The sequence below is a fragment of the Protopterus annectens genome, chromosome 11.part0 (genome assembly GCF_019279795.1).
Source record: "Protopterus annectens isolate FY-2018-M chromosome 11.part0, PAN1.0, whole genome shotgun sequence".
NCBI lineage: Eukaryota > Metazoa > Chordata > Ceratodontiformes > Protopteridae > Protopterus > Protopterus annectens.
Genome location: NC_056745.1, coordinates 1,371,803,303 through 1,371,828,257, shown reverse-complemented (window position 1 = coordinate 1,371,828,257; position 24,955 = coordinate 1,371,803,303). Strand labels below are relative to the sequence as shown.

The window sequence follows — 24,955 nt, the reverse complement described above, 5'->3', positions numbered from 1 at the left end:
AACATATTGGACCTGGTCATCACCAGCATGGTCAACAGGTGTTCCCACACCGGAGGTCAACCCATCACTGGTTAGATCAGACCATAAACTAAACACTCTGGTTGTCCACACCCCACCACCACTCCCAGCTAAGGAAACCACAGTAAAAAACTTTTCTAAAGCAAACTTCACCTTACTTAAGACAGAGGTGGTAAGTTTCACAGCCCCCATGCTAAAGGATAATGCTGCCCAAGATGCAGAAACCTTTACAAATGCACTCTATGAGCACCTACAAGGATGCATGGATCGCGCCATCCCTAGCAAAACCAAGACTCACTCCTCTAAGAAAAGGATACCAGTCTGGTGGACCCCTGCCATAAACAAGCTATATAATAGAAGGAGGACACTAGTTCAAAAAAAAAAAAAGCAAATCCCAAGAAGGAAAGACATCCCTGATCAGTATCAGTAAGAAACTAAGGTCCCTCATAAAATCATCCAAGGCTAACTTCGAAAGAAAAATAGCCATGGATTCAAAAGATAACCACAAAGCCTTCTTTAGCTATGTTAAGAATCTAAGTGGCAACTCACAGATATGCACTGAACTAGTGCAAAATAGCACAAAATATACTGAACCTACTGATATTGCCAACATCCTGGCAGATAGATTAAGTGCAAACTTCACCCCCATAAGGGCCCACAACAATACCGGAAAAGTGTAGTGTTCTGGAAATCACATATGCAGAGGTGGAAACAGCCTTTTTAAAAGCCAAAAACACAGCAGCGTCAATGGGGCCAGATAGTGTCACAGGGTGTGTCTTGCACGAATTACAGAACTAACTAACTCCCCACCTGAACACGCTGTTCAACTTCAGCCTCTCCACAGGCTACATGCCCATAGAATGGCTCGAAACAACGGTTATTCCTCTCCACAAAGGAGGGGCCACAACTGACCCTGGTAACTATCGCCCCATAAGCCTGACTAGCCTGGTCTGCAAGGCTATGGAGCGCATTATCATGGAACTCATTAACAAAGACATTGGGAACCTCCAAACACTTGACCTGACCCAGTTCGGCTTTGTTAAGGGCAGATCATGCCTACTAATCCTGGTTGGCTTCTTCGAGACAGTCACTAAGGCCATAGACGAGGGAAAGGTGGTTCACACAGCCTACCTTGACCTCGCCAAGGCTTTCAACACCATTCCCCACTCGGGTATTACAGAAAAACTCACCAGCCTGAACATAAACCCCTACGTCATGAGAAGGGTTGCCAACTGGCTTACAGACAGAACTCACACGGTAAGAATAGCGGGCTCCAGGTCCGCTTCTAAACCAGTCACAAGTGGTGTCCTGCAAGGCTCGGTCCTGGGACCCCTACTGTGTGGCATATTCTTCTCAGAAGTACAGGCAAACACAGGAGGACTATGGCTAACCAAGTTTGCCAATGACTGCAAACTTGGAGCCATAACTGACTCTCCAGCTGACACGGACATCCTCCAAAAGGGCTTTACTGAGACAAACACCTGGTGTCAAAGTCATGGCCTCAAGCTAAATGCCAAAAAATGCATAGTCATCCCGTTTGGGAAAAACAAAACACCCACGAATTACCACATAGTTGGCAGCCCCCTTAATACAGAAGAGGTAATAAGAGAGCTGGGGACCAAGGTAGATAGTAATCTCTTCTTTGACAATCATATTGCCAAAGTAGTTATGAAATCCTACTATGTGGCCCATCTAATTACTAAAGGGTTTGCATCCGGAAATAAAGAGGTTATAGAAACCTTGACGACTGGACGGGTAACAGAAAATACACCCCTGGGATCACTTCATTGGCTCTGCTTGACAGAGGATCAGTTAATTAATCAATGGGGTGGTGAAAGCTGACACACTCTGTCTAGGCTTATAAATGCTCTCAGGCACATAGCCTAGTACCTTCCTATAGGTTCATAGGTTTATACTAGGCTATCTGCCCTAAGGCATTTATAAGCCTAGCCCAAAGTTTTGTGGCTTACGCCACCCCTTATGTTAAAAAATACTGTGCCCATTAGTTTGTTGTGCCTCTGTCCAGCAGTGACACAGAGATGATTCAGGGGTAAACCTCGATCTCCCATCCACCGGTCAAGATTTCTCTTGAACAGAGCCAGCGAGGTGCTCTGCCTCACATGGACCGGGATTTTATTCCACAGCATAGGGAGTCTCTGGGTGACAAATCTATCCCTCCAGCATGTCCTATTTATATCCGTGCTAAGGTTTAAGTCGCTTGCTCTAGTGGATCTGGTAGATTTGGATTTTTTGAGGTGGAGCATGTCCATTAATTCCGGGTTGGACATGGCCTTGTATGTCAGGCACAGGTCACCTCTGAGCAGATGGTATGCGACTGAATAGAGCTGGAGTTTCTTCAGTCTGGCAGCATATGACAGATTTTGGAGTCCCTTTATCCTTTTGGTGAGGATCTTTTGGGGTCTCTCCAATTGCTGCAGGTGTCGGGTGAGATACATCCCGAATGGGGCATTGTACTCGATCATTGGTTTGATAAGTGAAGAGTACAGGGGAACAATGACCTCACTTGATCTGGATGTGAATCCCTTCATGATCAGGTGGGCAATGTAGAAGGTCTTTCTAACCACTTTAGCAATGTGAGTGTCAAAAGAAAGGCCACTGTCAATCTGGGTCCCCAGGTCCCTGATAACCTCTTCTGTGCTTAGTGGATTGCCACCTATATGGTAGCTTGGGGTTACCTTGTTTTTCCTGAAGGGTATGACTATACATTTTTGGCATTTAACTTCAGGCCATGGCTCTGGCACCAGCTATCAGTTTCCGTGAGACCCCTCTGAAGGATATCTGTGTCCGATGTACTTTCCACTATGGCGACCAGTTTGCAGTCATCTGCAAACTTTGTCAGCCATAGTCCTCCTATGTTTGCCTGTACTTCTGAGAAGTAGATGCCGAACAACAGGGGGCCAAGGACTGAGCCCTGTGGGACACCACTTGTGACCAGCTTGGAGTCTGACATGGCGCCAGCAACTCTAACCCTGTGGGTTCTGTCCTTTAGCCAGTTTGCAACCCATCTTGTGACATATTGGTTTACATTTAAGCTGGTAAGTTTCTCTATAATACCCAAGTGGGGTATTGTGTCGAAAGCTTTTGCAAGGTCAAGGTAGGCTGTATGGACTGCCTTTCCCTCATCAATGGCCTTGGTGACTGTTTCGAAGAAGTCGACCAAGTTCAAAAGGCATGATCTGCCCTTGACAAAGCCAAACTGGGTTGGGTCCAATGTCTGCAAGTCCCCTATGTCTTTGTTTATGAGTTCCATTATGATCCTCTCCATAGCTTTGCAGACCAGTCTTGTTAAGCTTATGGGGCAGTAATTACCAGGGTCCGTAGAGGCACCGACTTTGTGGAGTGGGACCACAGTTGCCGTACGCCACTCCTTGGGCATGTATCCTGTGGTAAGGCTAAGATTAAACAGCTACCTTATGTGCGGGTTTAGTTCCTCATTGAGTTCGTGTAGCACACAGCCGGGGACACCATCCGGTCCCATTGATGCTGTGTTTTTAGCTTTAGAGAGAGCAGCTTTCACCTGCGCATTTGAGATGTCTGGGAGGCTACACTCCGCTGGGATAGTTATCTCTCCTTTTGGGGGGTGAAGTTTGCACTGAACCTGTCTGCCAGTATGTTGGCAATGTCTGTGGGTTCAGTGATTTTTGTATCATTTTGGACTAATTCTGAGCATATCTGGGAGTTTCCACCCAGGTTTCTAACATAGCTGAAGAAGGCCTTATGATTGTCTTTTGAATCTATGGCAATTTTTCTCTCAAAGTTGGCCTTAGATGATTTTATGAGTGCTCGTATTTTTTTACTAATAATGATCAAGGGTGTCTTCTCTTTTATGGATTTTTCTCTATCATATAACAGCTTTCTCCTCTTATTGTAAAGTTTGTTTAAGGCTGGGGTCCACCAGACTGGACGTTTGCCCTTGGTGGAAAGAGTCTTGGTTTTTTTAGGGATTGCCTGATCCATGCAGTCCTGGAGGTGTTCGTAGAAGGCATTTGTAAGGGCTTCCGCAGCTTGGGTTGTGGTTTCCACTGGCTCGGGGGCCTTGAAGGATACCACACCAGTCTTGAGTAGTGTGAAGTTTGCTTTAGAGAAGTTCTTCACTGTGGTCTTTTTTGTTTGGGGTGGTGGCGGGATGTGGATTTCCAGTGAGATTAGTTTATGATCTGATCTCACCAATGAGGGATATACTTCTGGTGGGGAGCATTTTGTCCCCATGTTTGTGATGATGAGATCTAGTATATTTTCTCCTCTTGTGGGAACGGTGACTAGTTGTTCCATGGCATTTGAATTTATGAACTCCAGGAACCTTTGGGCTAGAACGTTGGGGCTTGAGTAATGTTCCCAGTCTATATTCGGGTAGTTGAAGTCACCCAATATAATGGTGTTTGGAGATACATTTATACCCTCCAGTGTCTTCAGGAAGGCTGTGTGGGGTTCCTGAGTTTGAGAGGGTGGCCTGTAGCATGCTACAAATTGTAGAGCAGTTTTGCCTATGGTTAATTGCACCTGGATGGTTTCCGATGCTTCGTGCGTTGCCACCAACCTGGAGGTGTGGGTATCCTTGATGAATATGGATACACTCCCTCCTTTTGTGGTGTGGTCTGGGTTTTGGGGCGGGCATGATATGAGGTAAAACCTGATAGTGCCGGGGTGCTCTCAGGAGCCTTGAACCAGGTTTCATTCACAGCACAGACATCGATGTTCTCCATACTGAGAAGGGCCTCGAGTGCGTGCATTTTGAGATTTAGACTTCTGGCATTGAGCAGCATTACCCTTAGTTTCTTCCCATTTTTGTTTTCTAGGGTGGTAGGTTTAGAATTTGAGCCTTGCCTAAAAAAGGCACTATGGGGTGGCAAGAGCCTTAGCCAATATCCGGAATCCCAGGGGTGACAGGTGCAAGCCGTCCCTTGCGAAGCAGCGTGGCTTGTCAAGCATGTCATCCCAGGCAGACAGACACTGGATCCCCTTTGAATTACACCAGAAATTAAGCCAATTGTTAAAGCTGATCATCTTGCCTCTATGTTGTGGCATCATTCTTGGTGAAGGAAGGATACTGCTCAGGGTCAGGGTCATACCTGCCTGGGCTACATAATCAGAGAGCTCCTCTATGTCTCTTTTCATGTAGTCCAGGGAGGTACGTCTCAGGTCGTTCACACCAGCATGGACAATGACTGTGTCATATTTGTACTTGCTGTGGAGTGACCCTTGTGTTATGTGGCGGATTCTAGCCCGATAGGCAGCTTACTGTGACCCTCTCCTTGTTCAGCCTGGTGAGTGGGACGTCAGTGTGTCTGACTATGGAGTCACCTATGACAAGTATGTTTGGTGTTGTATTTGGCCTTAAGGGCTGTGACTGCTTTGCACACTGATTTTGTGGTTTATGTGTTGCCTGTGGTGTGTCATGAGGTGGCAGTTGCTTGGGTGTCTGCTTTGGAGGCCTCTGCTGTTTAGGTAAATTTTTGCTCAGAGCCTCCGAGTATGTCTTTTTGTGTTTATGTGTTTGATTCATTGTTGTGATAGCTTTATGTGAGACTGGTTTTGTGGTGTGTGTAGTTGCCTTCTCCTCCTGTCTGGTCTTGCCAGTCCTGAGTTGAGAGAGCTCAGCCTCCAGTTTGGCTAAATAGCTGCATCTCTCAAGTATTTGTGTTATGTGGGAGGAGGAGAGGGTTGTCTGTGTACATGAGGCAATTGTAACATTGCCTCAATATTCCCAGATTCACCAACTGGACAGGCGAGGATGCCAGCATCTGGCCCTTCGACATGCTAGAGAAATTAAGAAGTTAGGGGTGTAACTGAATAAGAGAGGACTTAGTAAGGAAGTGGGTACTCCTGGGGGGGGGGGGTTTCGCTAGTGAGGGACTTTGTATAATACAGAAGTGCTAAACCTGAAAAGAAGATGCTTTTAAGACAAGTGCTGAGCTTTTTTTTTTTTGGAGGAAAAAAAAAAAGCTTTTAGGAACAAGTGCTGCGCTTTTTAGTTAAGGGATATACTGTTTAGATTACTAGTAGAGCAGTTCTAAGGGAAAAAATGAGGAACCGACTTTATGGAGCCAGAAAAAGTTTAACCTTGTTAAACCAGCGCTACCCGATGCCGCTCTAGTGGCAACTCCGCGCTAAAGCGTGCTTGATAGCAGGGGCTGGAAAGAGCCAGGAATTGACCCAAAACGGCCAATAAAACTACAGTTTCAAGTCATATTGAACCTATGAGAACATTACAACCAACAATCAAGTTGTCAAAAATTATACTCTTTGCCCCAAGTATATTCTAGACTATTTTGCTGTACACAACACTATTTTATTTTTACTGTGCACTGCCCCATTAGCATGGAGCTACACATTACTGCTGTTAATGTCACTCTTTCCCTTCCACAAGTAATATATGGAATATCCTGAATCTGTAATTAGGAAAGTAATGTCATAACAAATGGCTAGCTCCCTAATTATACAATACAATATGATATATAGAAGATGTATCACATAAACTAGACACCCATATATTACATTTAGTTGTTTTTGTACTCTTGCCTTAGTCTGAATTAATATTTCCCTCTCATTTTAATTGAATGTGGTAATTGCGTCATTTATGTACAATGTATACTGAACAGTGCTTTACAGAGTTTTTATAAGTGTGTCATTGCTGGTTTTCTGCTGCGATTCTGGAGTGATTTTTAATGTATTTTTGAAATATCAGCAAGGTTTGGTATTATTTTAGTAATGTAGTGTAGTGAAGACTAAAATAGCTTTATAGTTTAACTGTGTTTTACGTAATTTAATCATATTTAGTCAACTTAGGATTCAGGTCTGCCTTGCCATTAATGCCATTTACTGAATGGTTGGTTGTAGTCTTTTTTATTTTTATCATGTACACTTTTTTTTTTTTGCTAAAGTAACGATGGGATCAGGTTTTGTGGGTTGATTTAGCTGGGGTAGATGTTTTGGAGGGTTAGCTTTTATTTTTAATGTATGAGTTTTATTGGCTTAATCAGGCTGAGACAGGGATGTAGAGCAGTGTTTCTGACATATTGGAAGATGATGACATGAACAGGTGACTCACACTGATTTAAATAAATCAAATGTACATCCTGCAGTAGAAAGTATGAATTTATTAAACTGATATCTGAGCTCTAGAAATGTCATTAGGGAAAGTACACAAGTACATGTAAAAAAAATTATACTTTATAGCTAAGATCCCTATACATGCACACATATATGTGTGTATATATATATATATATATATATATATATATATATATATATAAAATATGGTTTACAATCAAAATGTTGAGCGTCCCAACATCTAACCACTTCCGCGAACATCGACATTTCAAACCGCATAACCACACCCCCTTTTTGACCCATGTTAGCCCTTGTTTTCTGGTGTGGAGCCATCAGAAATGTCGCCCTTCAGTTGGATGTCATGGACAAGGGTCAACGAAGTGCACATGCGACTATGTGCATTCAACATTGTGATAGTAAACCTATATATATATATATATATATATATATATATATATATATATATATAGATATAGATATATAGATATATATAAAGAGAGAGAGAGATATCCCTCTTTATATCCCTCTTTTTTGGTATCTACTTTTCTGAAGTAAAAACCAATACTAAAGCGCTGTGGCTGACTAGGTTTACAGATAAGTGCAAGTTAAGAGCAGCCATTGAATCCCTAAATGACTTAGCTATCCTGTAAGAAGATTTGTCCCAAATAAATAAATAACTGATGCTAAACTCATGGACAGAAACTAAATGCCAAAAAATGCATTATTGTATCCTTTGAGAAGTTATCTACTCCAGAGAACTACCATATTGAAATACGCCCCCAAGAGTTGACCTAGATGTCCAAGATTTGTGAACTTATGTGGACAGTGACCTAATTTAACCAACATGTTTCCATTGTCATAAGAAAGTCCTTCTATATTGCACAGCTTATAAACAAAGAAATTGTGTCTAGATCTAGGGATGTCATTGTCCTCCTTTACTCAGCCCTCATTATGCCAGCCATTAAATATAAATGCACTTTGGTATGTACCTGTCCAGAAACATGCAACAACTGGAATGCCCAGAGAGATAGAGATACCTTACTAAAAGAATACAAGGGCTAAGCAACATGTCCTAGATGGACTGACTCAAAGTCCTGTCACTATACTTAGTATCCTACAGACTGCCAAGAGGTGACCTGTGTGTCTGGCATACAAGGCATCCTCTGACCCAGTACTGACAGATTTTTAGCACATCAGAAAGTTCAGTGGCATCAGAAACACACAGTCTAGATCTAAAACTCTTTTTCAACATCAACAGAATGGTTTGGAGGGACAGGTACATCTTACTGCCCTGGAACAGAGTCCCTATCCACATTAAACAAAGTTCATCCCTGTTCATATTCAAGCATAACTTGGATCTATGGAAGGGAAACAGAAAATTTACCCCAGGACTGACACATGTACTACTAATGGACAGAGACAGTTCCTAAATGCTTTATTCCATACATGGATCCCTCAAATTATCTACGGTATGATCCCAGTTATTCTCATTAGGGGTAATATATAATTATAAACCATGGGATGATTAAAGCCAGTCTCTAACCAAATGGGATGGGTTAATCTGAGCACAAAAAGGAAAACTGCTAGGTTTAAAATGGCCCACAAAGGCAGTTAGCCTAGTACTTACCTATGAACCTACCAGGTTTTCAAAAAAAAGTTATGTACTCACCATAACGTTCCTTCTGTGTTGTCCATTTTCATTCTTCCTCAACTTCTAGGTTTGGATCCAATCCCTCAGATCTGACTCAGCCATTAAAATAGCTTCTCCCTTATCTATAATGCACCCTTCCTAAGTACTTCAGATCTTGTTTGCTAATAGAAGTAAGAAAAGAAATCAGAAAGGTCCACAGTGACTATATCTGGAGCTCAGTACAAGGGAAGTTTCAACCTAAGAACATTCGCTCTTCTAGGAGTTCAAAGGAAGGGGGATAGTGAATGGGGATTTGAAGAAAAATGAAAATGGACAACATAGAAAGTACATAACTTCTTTATCTGATGTTATCAATTTTCATTCTATCCCCAGTCTATGGGACAGAGTCCACAACTACCTTAGATCCTGGGTGGACTCAAGGAAGTATATTCTTCAGCACCATTGAACCAAATGAAGCTCCACCCCTGGAGACCAGATCTAATTTGTAATGAGTAACAAAGGTATGGGGAGTAGCCCAAGTCACCACTGCACACATGTTATCCATAGACACCCTAGACTGAAAGAAAGATGAAGTTGCCATTGCTCTAGTTGAATGGGCTCATAAAGGTTTCAGTAAAGTAATGCCCAATTGATTATAAATGAAAGAAACACAATTGGTGAGCCATCTGGCCAAGGTTACTTTGGTGACTGGCTTACCCAATTTAATATCTGAGAGGGAAACAAATAATTGGTCAGATTTCCTGATATCCTTGGCTCTATGAAGGTAAAATTGCAATTGCTTGTGAACATCTAATAAATGTAACAAGTATTCACCTTTGTTCTCAAATTTTGGAAAAAAGTACTTGTAAATTAACGGACTGATTAATATCTGTCTCTGATACCACATTTGGTAAAAAAGATGGATTAGTACACAGAAATACTCTGTTTGTATGAAAAATCAAATGTGGAGGTTAGGAAGACAGGGTTTGAATCTCTGAAATTCTTCATGCAGAAGTTATGGCTACCAAGAAAATGGTTTCCAGGAAAGAAACATAAGATCACACTTAGCTGTTGGTTCAAAGGGTGGGTGCATGGTAGCCTGCAGCACGAAATTTAGGTCCCAAGAGGGGGTAGGGTCTTTACAAGGGGGCTTTAAAAGAAGAGTTCCCTCAGAAATGCTTTGCATAGTTTATGTGAAGCAATTGAAGAACCCTGGAAAGCAATACGAAAATTGGATAGTGTTGCTAATTGGATTTTGATTGTTGAAGTAGCCGACATTTCTTTGAATGGAGCTGAAAATGGATCAGTGTTATTTTGAAGTACCCAATGAATGAATCTTTTTCACTGACTGGAATATAGCTAACATGTAGATGGCCTGTGAGAAGACAGGAGTATGTGTTGGAGAGGAGAGCACAAGTTGTCTGGCTATTAATGTAATTGGAGAAACCAGGCAGTCAACCTGAGATTGGGTACATCTGGGTGAATCATGCCTGATAGGTGAAGCAGAAGGTCTGGAATTGGGTCCAGAATCCACGGTTGGTGAAGTAAGTGAGGCCAAAGGAAGGGGAACCAAATCTGTCAAGGCCAATACAGTGCAATCAGGATTACTTTGCTTTTTAACCTGGTTGCTTTCTGTAGAAATTTCAGGATTAATGGAGTTGGGGTAAAGGCCATCACAGTTGGTTCACCTAATGCTCACACTCCATAGGCCAGTCTTCTGGCACCCAGCTCCAATCTTCTCCTTTAATTTTCTTGCCACTCATTGGTTAGACGTCTGTCACTCTCCATTTGTTATTATATTAATATGGATTACAATGGAAGTTTGTTAACCCGTGTACAAATAAGAGAGGAAATACTGAATTGTAAGTTAACAAAAGCACTCATCTGTTAGAAGGAATGGTTTACTAAATGCTAGTATATGGAAAAGAAGACTTCTCATTTCTCTATATCTCTCTATATATTTTTGCTCGAAATCTAGGGACTGCTTTCTCTGTTGCTACTTCTGTTTTAGTTCAGACCTTACTTCAATAGCATGTTTTTTCCTTGGAGAGATCTTCGAACAGTACATCTGCTGCTGGTGTTTCTGTGTTTTTCTAGAATGTCTCCAAAGGAGACATCTTCTGGGGGTGACTGAGGGGAGCCATCCCCATCATTGTCTTCTGTGACAGATTCTTCAGGGGAATCCAAGTGTTTCCTCTTACATTTCTTTTTCCAGGGTGTCTCCTCAGTGAGAATCTCTGAGGAGAACATGGAAGAAGAGGGGCCCTGCGCAGGGGTATCCTGCAGCTTTGGTGCTCACTGCCTGACTGTGGAGGTTGGTGGCAGCTCTGGGTGAGAGGGAGTCCTGAGATAATACTCCAGTATGGGGGGAGGCCAGCTGAGAACCTGCAGAGGCCAATGTTCTCCCCATAACCTGGAAGGCAGGTCCCTCTAAAGAGGGATGGGAGCCTGGAACCAAGAAGGACAACTTCATAACCGTGGCACCACCCCGCTCCGAGAAACCAGCCCCCAAAGCACCATGAGCTTGCAATTTGTCAACAGCAATAAAAACACTTTTTGTTCGAAGAAAAACAATAAAAGTGTTAAAAACACACAAACTTCTCAGCTGAGATAAGCGCTTTCAGCTTCTTAAGCCTTCTTCAGATCATAAATAACAAGTGCTGGGTAAAAACATATATATTTTGTTGTAGCCAATCCAGTGGCTTAAAAATATTTTTTTATCCCATCAGCAGTGCATCTCTTAACACTTAGTCCTTGGTCAGAAACAAACTCTACACAGGATCTAGCTTCCAATTAAAATCCTTTGCTGCTGCTGCAGTGTCCTCAATCAGGTACAAACACTCTCTGTTCTTAGCATCTCTGCACTCAGAGAAGGTTAACACCCTATAGTGTGTAAGTACCAATCAGATTCTTTTAAGTGTGGTTTCTTTCCAATCACTGGTGCAGCCTATCAGGGCACTATTACCAAGCCTTTAGCCAGTCTTATAAACACTGCCATTTTTTCTTTGTTCATAAGAACTTTTCCATTAGTAACCTTGCTGTAAAAAGTGGACAATGTTAACCTTATGAAATGGTATTACCACTTTTTTAACTTAATTTTAATATTTTTATTTTTATTATTCCTGTTCATCTTTGCTTCCTTTATACATTGTCATCTTTTGGTTCAACAGAATATTGGTAAAAAAAAAAAATTATATAAATGAATAAGAGCACACTTAGGGTAACTGCTATTATACCACCAAGTTTACCATGTACTCCAGTAGGGAAGTACAGCCATTACAAGGACTGTCCTTATGGTAATTGTAAGCGTATCTTGGCTTTGCATGATAGAACTATCATCTTTTATTATTTTTAATGTTACCAAGCACCATCCTCCGAACACAGCTGGTAACTAGTAAAAAACAGACACTAAAAGTCCCAGATATGTCCTGTTCATGAGAGGCTACTAATTAATTCCCCCCTTCAAAGTATGAAGGCGGAATCCCTTAGTGGACAGGATAAAGGAAAGTGTGAGGGGGGTGTATGAAGTAACTTAGACAGTCCACACAGTTACAATCTCAAGACTGTGTGGGGATGAAAATAAACCAATATGAATTGGTACTGAAACTGCTTCCCATCTTTATGCCCTCCCAAATGTAAAATTCTATTCAATCAGAAGTGAGCACAGGTCCCCACAACTCACATGTCATACCCAAGTTCTCACATACTTATTACAACTTAGCTTAAAGGAATAATACCAGTTTAATTAACAATTAAGCATCTATTCTTTAGAACTGATTTCAATGGGATCATAATATTAAGAACTGCTGGTCAAACCTATTTCACAAATTTCTGTGAGGTTTTATATCTCTGCCTCTAAGGTTGGTTGCTATAGTTTCCAAATCTTTAAATGTAAATGCATGGTTGGGATTATGCACAATATGGTTTGCTAACGCATTCGTCGTCTTTATGTCTGATGTCTCTTAGATGTCATAGTATCCTTTCTTTAAACTTCTGATCCATTTTGCCTACATAAAAACCTGGGCATTTCCCACAAGTTGCTAAGTAAACCAGATGTTTGGTATTGCAGGTGGCTACTGCTTTTACTGTAAATTCTTTTGCTCCTGTCAGATGTATGAAGGTTTTTTAGTGTCAGTAAAAGAACAAGCTTTACACCTATCACATCTGTGGGGGCCCTAGTGTAGGACACTTTTCTTTTTAGGGAGACCATCTTTATTGCAAAGTAACATTTTGGTATTCTTCTTGTTCTTGAACACAATGCTGTTTGCCTACTATGTCCTTAATCTTATCACCCTCAGTTAGGACAGGCCAACATCTCTTTACTATTTCACAAATCCCTTTATTATCAGTACCGTAAGTAAGGAGACAGTTTAGTCACTGAGATTCATAATTAATGGCTTCATTGACCTCACCACATGTCTGCTTGGAAAAATATGGGCATTCTTTAGTGCCTCTTACTATTCCAGTCTTCATTCTCGCCCCAAGAGCTATATCTCAGTAACCTCTATCTTGCAAATGCTAATAAAGATGTCATGTTCTTCCATACACAGTATCGAAATTCAAGTGACCTGGTTCTCCTTGATATTCTTGAAGATGTGTTTAGGATGCATACTACTTCAGTGGAGGTAATGATTCTTCCAAGTGGTTTTCCTGTGAATGGTAGTGCTCAAACCAACTTCTATGTCAAGTCATAAGCAGACATCTAGGAATTCTATTTCCTTTTTAGAGCAGTTCATAGAAAACTTTAGAAATTCCGTGGTGGAATGTAGGTATTCCAGAATTGGTACCAGCTGTTCTTCCGGGTTTACTATCACATATTTGATTGTCATTTAGACGATCGAATGTGTGTGAAAATCATTTTCTTGAACTGAAAGTTCAATCACCACAATGTCGAAGCTGACATGAGTGAACAGCCGCTATTGTCAGCTTCAACATTGCGGTGCAGATCTCACTATAATGGGGATCGGGGAATGTACCCTTACCCTCACTGTAGTGCGATCTCGGAGTTTGTATATATAAGTAGGGGAGTATGGGGGGGGTGCAGCCCGCCACATGGGGGGGTGCAGGGGGTTTGCCCCCCTGCAAACATTATTGTTAGTTATGGGTAGGTGTGAGCATTTCAGCAAAGTCGACAATCGATATTGCTGAAATGCTCCGTTCGATGTTTCGGTTGCTCGGTGTTTTGATTTCTGACAATATTTGTCAGAAATCATTGTGTTTGTCTAAATGACGTTCGCAGATATGATACTAAACTGTTCTTCCGCACCTTCCACAAAATAAAAATATTCTCTAGAAATCGACCATAATAGAAAATATATTTACTCCATGGGTTGGCCTCAGAAAGTACCTTTTCAGACTCCCAGTATGCTAGCACCAAATTGGAACAACTATTCACACATGGGGTGCCCATTGCTACACCCTATGTTTGCCAATAGTAAGTATTTACATAGGTAAAGATATTATTCTCTAGGATAAGTTCCAATAAAGAGCAGATTAAATTTGCTCTAAATCCTATTGATAGGGATGTCTCTCTGATGGTTTCTATACCATATGAATGAGATATGACTGTAAAAAGATTATTCACATCAAGTGTTACTAAAATCAGGTCACTTGTTTCTGTTAAATTTTCCATCTTTAAGTACACATCTGTAAGGAAACTTCCTGTATCTCTAAGGACTGTTTTGACTTTGGATAGTTGTGGTTTAAGTTCATATTCTACATACATACATAGAGTTTCCGTTACCCATCCTCTTCCTGCAACTGTAGGGCATAGCGGAGGGTCATTACGATTTTTATGGATCTTTGGTAGGCCACTGATTGCTGGTATTGTAGGTCTGGATACTTCAAAAATGTTCTTTAAATCCTGACAAATGCATCTTTCCATCAGCATATCCTGAAGGGAGACTTATAGGCAAAATACCATTTGACTCAGTTCATGGTGACTAATAATGCTATATGTACGAGTATCACTTAACATCTTATACGTACTTGCTCTGTACCAAGCTGAGTCCATGACCACAATTGCTCCTCCCTTATCGGCTAGTTTTATTACTATATCATTTCTTGATTGTAGAAGGAAAGGGCTTCTCTTTCTTGTGTCAAATTAAAATAATGTCCTTTGTTGGATCTGTCTTCTTGTAGTTTAGCAACCTCTCTTTCACATACGCGTGTGAATAGTTAAATGGCTGGATGGTTAACAGGTTTAAAACTACTTGGTTTGTTGTACTCATTGGGTATGGGTATGTGTCTTCCATCACTACCAAGTGTTGTTTTTAAAGTCACATTTTACCAGATAATCTGATGTCCGTAACAAATTCATATCTGATCTAATGGGTGGAATGAAAGTCAACCCTTTGTTCAACAGATTTATTGCTTCATCACTTAATGGAACTTTAGAGATATTAACTACTAAAGCATGGTCATTATGCTTCGGTAACGGAATGCCTTCCTCTTTCTCTCTTGGCTGGAAGACCTGGGGTATTTGTACATCTTTTCTTTGACTGGTACTGGAAACTGGTAGAAAAAAGAAGCATGCACTGATCCTTCTTTAGGTCTAGTGCCATTAGATGTACTGGCAACCGAATTTACGCTGCTGCCAGTGAACCTGATGTTCCTGTTGGTAAGTCTATATTTCCTTCTTTATCTGTGACTATCTTGCTCGTGGCTTCTTTCATGCTATTATTATGTTCCATGCTAGATTTCATATTTGAAACACTAACTTTGCGTTTATTAAAAATGTTCCCATTTCCATTAATAACCCTTACTTCCCTCTGTCATTCAAAAATATGACCTGCTTTGAAGTCTTGGAAGTCACGTGCCAACTTCTTAGTCTTCTGTGCTTTCAATTTGCTATCATAAATAATTAAGTTAAATTGTAGTGTTTCTAGTTTACGTAAACATTCATCCAGTAGCTCAATTAATTTTAATTCTGCTTGTTTTGTTTTAATTAATTCAGCTACTTTTACTTCATCAGGTTTGAAATAGTCCAATAGCAAACGAATGTAACTGAAGCTAGTCTCTAAATTTATTGCTTGCCATTTGGCCAACAATTCTGGGTGGTTATTGCCATAGCTGGGTAGGTATTTAACCCTCATGCCTCTTGGAACAACTTTGTGATGTAGACTAGCTTCCAGGTGAAACCGTTGCCATTGGAGCCTTTTAAGGTGGAAAGCCGCATCCTCCACTTCCTTAAAAACATTCTCAAAACTCTCATTAGCAAAATTAGAGTTCAGAGCCGTCACGTCTTCTGCCTCAAGATTTAAGATCAGTAGCGGATTCATTTGGTCTCCTATGAATTCAGTCAGATTTTTGTTCCTTCCAACATCCTTGTTGCTCTTGGAGTTGCTAAATAGCAGTGTGTTGCATTCAGCCGTGTGCAGTTGGTAGAAGTGAAAAAAAGAGAACAACAAAATCAATCAACCCCAACTGCCAAAGGTGTCCCAAAGCGGTACAACAAAGTAAGAAAATCTTCAAGGTGCACAACCACGAGCTTGCACTTTGTCAACAGCAGCAAAAACACACTTTATTTGAAGAAAAACAATAAAAGTGTTAAAAATCCCAGCTGAGATAAGCTCTTTCGGCTTCTTAAGCCTTCTTCAGATCATAAATGGCAAGTGCTGGGTAAAAACATAAATATTGTGTTGTAGCCAATCCAGTGGCTTAAAACAATTAAAGAATTTGATTCGTTCTTACACACTATAGGGTGTTAACCTTCTCCGAATGCAGAGATGCTAAGAACAGAGAGTGTTCGTACCTGATTGAGGATGCTGCAGCAGCAGCAAAAGATTTTGATTGGAAGCTAAATACTGTGCAAAGTTTGTTTCTAACCAAGGACCAAGTGTTAAGAGATGCACTGATGATAGGATAAAAAATATTTTTAAGCCACTGGATTGGCTGCAACACAATATATATGTTTTTAACCAGCACTTGTTATTTATGATCTGAAGAAAGCTTAAGAAGCTGAAAGCGCTTATCTCAGCTGGGAATTTTGTGTGTTTTAAACACTTTTATTGTTTATCTTCAAATAAAGAGTGTTTTTATCGCTGTTTACAAAGTGCAAGCTCGTGGTGATGTACCTTGAAGATTTTCTTACTTTGTTGTACTGCTTTGGGACACCTTTGGCAGTTAGGGTCGATTGATTTTTTGTTGTTTAACCCCCAAAGCAGGAGCAGAAGAAGAGCCCATGTCAGTCAAAGCTGCGAGAGTCAAGGATGATCCCGAATAATAAACTGGAGCCGATCCAAGACCCTTGGATAAGCATAGCTATGGCCCCTAGAGTCTGTCAGTGCTGATGGAAATGAGGAACTCAAGGCAGATCTTGGAACCAGTGGGGTAAAGACTGTTGGCACCAGAGCAGCTGAAACTGGAGGAATCAGAGTTATAAGCTCTAAGCCCTCAGTGGAGGTTAGGAAAGGAAAGTCTGGCGGAGTTCTGGGAGAGACAGACCCATCTCCAGAAGAGAGTGGGGCCTGGGAAGAGACAGAAACACCCCTAGCCACTAGGAGCTGATCCACCAACCTCACAACACTGACTTCAGTCAGACTCCTGGAGGAACGGACAGAGAAACCTGAGGGAGATTCCGGTCTGTCTAGGAATGGACTTGGGAGCTGTCCCACAAAGTGGTCAACTGAGGGGGAATATCTTGTCCTGGGTACATTGATGATATTTGGTTTTGGCACCAGGGGTGGTATTGGTTCCAAAATTTCTGGCAGTGTCACAGGTGGAGCCAGTACTGATGGGGAAGCTAGAGTTGTCAGTACTGAGGTGGCCAGCACTGAGACCTGTGGTGCTAAGGTAGTTACGGCAGATGGTGTTGAGGATGTTAGTTCTGCAAGTTTCTTAGTTTTAAACTTCAGTTCTGCTGGAGGTGTGGGAGCCAAAGGTTTGTGTTTCTTGGCTGCTGAAGCAGAAGGGGACGCTGGGACTGAATGACTCCTCTTTTGTCCAAGTTAAGATTTAGAAGAAGAGGAGAGAGAGGAAGGTGAGGATCTGTTGGACTTGGACAGAGCCTCCTCAAAAGAAGACTTAATTAGACCTTTTAAAACCATTTTGTTTTTCCTTTCTACAAGGGCCTGGTTACTGAATGCTTGACAAATTGTACAGTCTTGCTTTAGATGCGCTGGGTCCACGTAGCACACGCAGGAAGAATGCCCATCAGAGTTGGGCATCTTCTTACCACAACCTTAGCATTGTTTAAACCCAGTTGTCTCCTTGGATTTATCTGCCATGTTGACTATGGAAGTAACTGTCAACAGATAGCACTCAGACACACTAAAAAGGAAGCACGAGCGTACACACACATACATATATAAAAGGAATGGCTACCAACAATGGTAGGCCAGAGCTACCAAAAAAGTTAGGGAGAGTGCTATCAACAAAAATAGACAAAGGATACCATAAGTTAAAAACAGCACACTCATTCAAAAAAAGGTGAGATAGAAACTAGATAAAAGACAAAGGAAGAACTACCAGAGATGGTAGAGAAGAACACCAAAGTGTAGGGGAGGGGGATAAACAAAGAAGTGAGGCAAGTGGATAGAACGAAATTCAACTATTAGAATACATAAATATCTAAATAATAGTACCGCAGAAAAATTAGAGAAGAATCTATGAAAAACTATGAAAATTTTACTTAGCTGATGACAGAATCTGGCTGACATTTCTTGCGACAAGAGCAGCAAACAAGATCTGAGGTAATCTGCAGAGGGGTATTGTGGGTAGAGACTTAGCTCGAGAGTTTTTGGCTTGTGTGAGCTATATAATGGCCGAGCTGGTTCCAAGGATTGGAACTGAGTCCCAAAGGTCAAGAATAAATGAAGACTGACAACATCAGATATTATATTCATTTCACTTATCTGCTCGAGAGCAATTGGTCATCACATCTAACATGAATAGTGGCAAGCGAGATCTGGCATACTTACGAATGGTGCATCATGGGTAATTGAGAAGCTCAAGAGTTTTTTAGTTACCACGAGCTACTGTAATGACAAGTCAGATCCAAAGGATCGGATTCGAACCCATAGGTTGTGGATAGAATGAAAAATGACAATGTCAGATCTGTATATAACTATTGGTGCATCTGCCAGCTGTTTCTGTAATATTAGATTGTGTGCTGCTTAGTAAATATTTTTATTCCTGTTTCCTAGGTGGAAATGTATACAAGTGCTTATGAGCACAAGTGAATATAATATGTGTACAGACATTCAGCTGGAACATGACTTATCTGTACAGTTCAAGCACCAGGCAATCTAGCCTGGCATATATTTTATGCAGTGATACATTGTAGAGATGCAGCTTAAGTCAAACACAGCAGGAAACACATTTTGCTTTAACAAAGACCGCAGAAATTCCACCACTATAGTACCAAAACTGATTTTTGTCACCTTGTGTTTGAGATTTCTTACCTGCTGTCAGGGCTGGCAGGAGGAAAGCTACGATCTTGTGTGATGTTGCTTCCAGTAGGGAGCATGGAAGTATATGATGCTGAATCTGGAAACTTTTGACGAGGGCCTAGATGTGCTGGTGCAGTTTCTGAATGTCTGAAACAAAAGCAGAAAACAAAATTAGCAAGATGACAAGTAGAACTAATGAGCACAGTGATGTAAGATATTTACACCAGCTTCGGCCTTCTAGGAAAGCTGTCAAAAAGGAGCTATAGGAAGAAAACCTAGACAAAATAATACTCTAACTGTGGATCTGTAAACAGCTACTAGATCACCAACATTGTTACTTTGATACAGATCTGTAGCTGTATATCCAAGATGATGTTATCTTCAGTGAGAGAAAATAAAAAGTTATGTACTTACCATAACTTGGCATCTGTGTTATCATTCATCACCGTAGGGTCTTGGATTCAACATCGGATCTGTGCCGGCAACTTTACCCAAGACAGATCCAAGTCTCAAGCTCCTCCCTCTCCCATAATTCCCTGCTGCCCTCTAACCCTCAGATTGAGTTTGCTAACATAATCAGTATCATTACGACCCAAAAGGAAGAAAGGGAAATAGTCCTGAACCAACAACACTCCAACTTCACTTTTTATTCTCTCTTTTGGATCTGATGAAGCAGCAATCCTGCAAAAGCACTAATCCATTTGAATAAACGAGTTTTTAGTGAAATTATTTGGTGTTTTAGTGGGCTGTGTTGGTTGGCTCAGACTTTGTTTTTGTTTAACACTCCAACTTCCTCAGGAGATCCAACAAGGAAGGGGGATGGCAGGAGGGAAATGTGAGGAATAATAACATAGGATAACACAGATGCCAAGTTATGAAGTACATAACTCTAACTGATTTTATCCATGTCATTATACCTCACAGTGGGGTCAGAGTCCCCAGTTACAATCTACCCTGGTAGGCCTCAAGGAAGGACATGTGGAAGCCCTGTACTGGAAACCAAATTGAGCTTGTAATGAGATATAAAAGTGTGAGGATTACACCAAGTGGCAGCATATCAAATATCATCAATGAAGAGTCTGGCCATGAAGGCTAAAGAAGTAACCAAAGACCTAGTAGAATGAGCTCTAACCTTTCCTGGAAATACAAGGTGCTTGACAGTGTAGTCTGTCGAATACAGCTGGAGATCCATTTAGAGTCACTTTAGAAATGGGGAGGTCATGTCTATTCAGGAAAAAAGCCACAAAAGGCTGGTCTGATCTGCGAAACTTAGTCCTATGCAGATAAACTTGCAATTGCCTGTGTAAATTCAAAGTATGCAGAATGTACTCTCCTTTATTATAACAACTGGGAAATAAAACCGGTAACTGAATATATTATTTCAGGTTGGATTCAGAGGAAACCTTGGGCAAAAAAGGATGGATTTGTTCTAAGAGACACTTGGTCCTTGTGAAAGACCATATACAGGGGAGCAATTGAAAGGGCTTGCAGCTCGGATACCCTCTTAGCCAAAGTTATATCTAACAGGAAGGCCAATTTCCAAGAAAAAAAATTGAAATTGCAAGAACTAGAAAACTCAAACGGGCTCTGAGTCAGAGATTGCAGCACTAAGGTTAGATCCCAAAGAGGTGAGACATCCTTAACGTGCGGTCTTAGAAGGAAAATGCCTTTCATGAAGGCTTTACAGAGTTGGGAAGAGAACGTAAGTTCACTATTCTCATGAAAATTGGAAATTGCAGTCAACTGAAGCTTAATAGTAGAAAAACTTGCCCCTTCCTGAAAAAGTGAAGACACGAACAAGAGAATATCTGGTCCTGGAGCAATAAAGGAGTCCAGATTCCTGCTCTTAGCCCAAACAGAAAACCTTTTCCATTTGCTACTATAAACCTTTCTGGTGGAAGGCTTTTGCGAGGCTAGGATAATATTCTTGATAGGGAAAGCTAGCCTGGACTGTTTCAAAATGAGTGAAAATGGAGAAACCATGCGGTCAGACAAAGGGTCCGCAGATTGGGAAGAGGGAGCCCAGAAGGATGGGAGATCAGATCCTGAAGGGGATCCAGTATCTAAGAGGGATACTTCAGGTGAGACCTTAGGAAGGGAAACCACGGCTGACGAGGCCAGAAGGGGGCAATGAGGATAAGGGATGTCCCCAGGCAGTGTGCCTTCTGCAAAACTTTGGGGATGGGAGGGTAAGCATAGAGGACACCTGGAGGCCAATCAAGGACTAGAGCATACCTCAGTAACTTCCTGGGTGGGGGGATCAGGGCAAAGTACATGCTGCATTTGTTGTTGGTTGGGGAGGTAAAGAAGTCACAGCATGGTTGCGCCCTATCGGATTGAGGGGCCACTGGTGAGGACTCGATATGGTTCTGCTGCATTTGTCGGCCAACACGTTGGAATCCCCAAGTATATGTGTCACAAGAAGAAAGTGCCTGGAGGACATCACCCATTCCCACACTCTCATGGCCTCTCTGCACAAGGGGTAAGATCTTGTTCCCCCGTTTGTTGATATACCAGACCACTGCCATGTTGTCCTTCTGAATTGCAATCTTCCCCAGAGAAAGGCAATCCTGAAAGGCTTGCAATTTTAGGAGAACTGCTCTCATCTCCAAGATGTTTATGTGCAATTTGGTCTCTAGAGGGGACCATGTGCCTTGAACTGTTCTCCCCTGGAAGTCCCCCCACCCCAACAGGGAAGCATCAATGGTCACCATGGCCTTGGGTGGAGGGAGTGAAAAGGTCCTGCCTAAAATGAGATCCTGAGACTGAAGTCACTAAAATAAGATCCTGAGACTGAAGCCACTAAAGAAGGTGCCGTTTGCACACTGGTATCTATTGTATGGACATGGACATAGGTTGAGACAGAAGAAACATTGAATCACCAGGGTCCACTGTAAAACTTGCATATGGTATCATGCTAGGTGGCACAAGCTTTATGGCTGCAGCCATGGACCCTAGGGGATGAAGAGTCAAATGGACTGAAGTATTCAAAAGATTTAAGACTTGCATGACCTGCTACCACATTAGCTATACTCTGCAAAGAGGTAATGCTGCAGTCTCTGAGACGGAGTCTAGGTGGACTCCTATGAAATCTAATTTTTGTGTCGGGGCCAGATTGGACTTTGAGAGATTAACTGTAATCCCCAACTGGCTGAATAAAAAGAGGACGTATTGGATGGCTTGTGACAGTCAATGCTTTGTGGCAGCCATGAGGAGCCAACTGTCAAGGTATGGAAACACCTGTAATCCCTGCAGCCTCAGGTGAGCTGCTACCACTGCCATGCATTTGGTAAACACCTGGGGGGCTGTAGTGAATCCAAAGGACAGGGCTCTGAATTGGTAATGACTGGCCCCTAAACAGAAGTGAAGGTGTCTCCTCAAATGCCTGTCTATCTTAACATGACAGTAGGCGTCCTAGAGATCCAATGAGCACATCCAGTCACCCTTGCGTAAGAGAGGCAGAATGGACTGAACAGTGACCATCCAAAACTTGGACTTCTTGACTGACAGATTCAACTCACTGAGGTCCAGAACAGGAAGCAGATCCCTGGTCTTTTTTGGCACTAAAGAGAAGCGAGAGTAAGTTCTGATCCTCTTTGTCGTGCTGGGGCCTCTTGGATAGCTCTTTTTTTTTTTGAAGAAGTTGTAGAACTTCCTTGAAGGCCAGCTCCCTCTAGCTGGGTGGTACTTCAGGGAGATGCCTTTGTATAGGAGTGGGTTGAAAAAAGGGAATGAAAAAAACCCTGGAAACGATGTTTAACACCCACTGATCGAAGGTGATGTTCGTCCAGGGTGAAGGGAAAGATGGACCCTGACTGCCTCCAGGGTAGGACTGTCCAGCAATGCTTCATGAGCACTGAAAAGGCTGCTCAGAGAAAGGTTCCCTGAAGCCCTGATTTTTGTAGACCCCTCTTGCCTCTAGAGTGGCATCTGCCATTGAATCCTCTTCCCCTGCCTTTGGAAGAGGAGTCATCAAGAACGTCCTGGAAGGAAGACCGTAACCTCCGGAATCACATCTTCTTAGCTCCTCATTGGGTCTTGGAAAACAACCTCTGAGGAGCAGAAAACTTGATTCTAACCATGGACAAAGTCTGCCCTTCTTGCACAGATGGTCCAAAGAGGGTGGACCCGCCAAAGGGAGCGTTAGTAAAAGACGCTTTGAAGGACTCTGCAAACCCACATAGTTGTAACCAAGCATGCCGCCATATAGTTATGCCAGTACCTGCCACTTGAGAGGTAGCTTCCACTGCACTGGAAATTAGCCTCATTGAGCAATTATCAAAGAACCTCAGAGAAGAGAGGATGGAAGAGACCTTCTTGAGGTCCCCTTCCGGCAACAACTTACAGGGGAAGTAGTGAGTTCTTTGACCAAGTCCCTTTGAAGGCAGATGAAGTGTGCCAGGTAATTAACTGCCCTCAGTCCAAAGGTAGCTGAGGCAAACACATGCTTCTCATGCCTGTCAATCGCCTGAGACTCCTCATTTGGGGAATGGACCATGGAGATCTGCTCCTCCATCTCTTTTTGGTGGCAGCGGCAACTATGATGGCATCAACCGGAACTCCTTTGCTCCAAAAGGGTTGGTCCATGGGAGGACTAAGGAACTTGTCAGCTCATATAGATACTGGTTCCACAGTGTCAGGTTCCTTCCAGGCCCTGCAGGCGATAAGCTCCACCAATTCGTCAGCAGGGGGGATATCCAGGAAGTAGATGGGCCCATCCCGAACGCCTTCAGAAACACAGATTCCTCTGAAAACAAAGGTTGGGGAGACCATCCACCCTTTTGCCTCAGGATCTCAAGGATGTCCCCAAAGGAGACATCGTTGGGCAGAGATCTAGGGGACCCATCTTCTCCGTCGAGGTCTGTAATCCCTGAGAGGGATTCCATGGGGAGAGTCCAAGTGCCTCCTCTTGCATTTTCTCTTACAAGGGGCCTCCTCTGTGGGGGGCTCCGTGAAGGACTCAGAAGATGCGGGAACCCCCATGATGGGAAGAAACCCCCTGAAGGCTTGTAAGGGAGGGCTGACCCTGGACAAGATGGGAGGACTCATGATCCAAGGTAGAGAGGGGTAGGGGTGGACCCGGAGGTGCGGAAGATGTTGCTCCAGTACTGGAGAAGGTCCTCTCTACCACCTACCACCCAGAAGGCCGACAGGCTGAAAGAAGTCTTGTCCCCATTCCCGGAGGGCAAAGCCCCCCAAAACAGAAGAACAGACCTTGACACAGCACAGTGGTCCCTGGAGGATACCAGTCCAGAGCTAACAGGGACCGAAGCCCCAAGGGAAAGAGATTGGTCTGAAAGGCCCAGATCCAACCTTGTCCCTGCTGAGCTGGCACCAACAACTCCAACATGGGGCCCACTCTGGCCCAAGGGTGGAGGAGCAGAGCAGGCCAGGGACCTTGACAGGGCTGAGAAAAAGGGAATACTCAACATCATCAGGATCTGACCATGGGTATCTGGGTCCCGAGATTCCAAAGCCCCTGGGGTTGGAAGAGGAGAACGGAGAGTTGGGACTGGAGAGGCACCCCTAGCCAGGTGGGCTGGGGAAGCCAAAATCCCTAATTATATCTGGGCCTTGAGGAAGCTTCTCATCATCCTGTCCAAATCTGAAGGTAACAAGCTCCTAGATCATCTGGAGGAAGTGGAGGATTGAGTAGACTTGGCTTGAGACCCAACCCTGGACATTGAGGATCTAGGTCTGTGATCTGGACTTTGGCTAAGAGATATAGGAGCTGACTGACACAAATGCCTAGTGGATCCAGGTGATGCTGCATCCTCAATAACTACAGGTGGATCTGAAAAGCCTGTCGGATCTGAAGGCTAAGCGGCAGGAGCAAGCGGATCAG

At 42.6% G+C, this 24,955-nt stretch overlaps 1 protein-coding gene across 3 annotated transcripts in view; it reads right to left on the bottom strand.

Annotated features, from left to right (window-relative positions):
• Window positions 1-24,955, bottom strand: part of LRGUK (leucine rich repeats and guanylate kinase domain containing) — a 1,953,320-nt gene that overhangs the window by 97,894 nt on the left and 1,830,471 nt on the right. For all 3 annotated transcript variants that reach the window (XM_044088664.1, XM_044088665.1, XM_044088666.1), the window contains one exon: window positions 19,123-19,257. In XM_044088664.1, coding sequence (XP_043944599.1) covers window positions 19,123-19,257 — 135 coding nt within the window. The remainder of the gene's footprint in view (window positions 1-19,122; window positions 19,258-24,955) is intronic.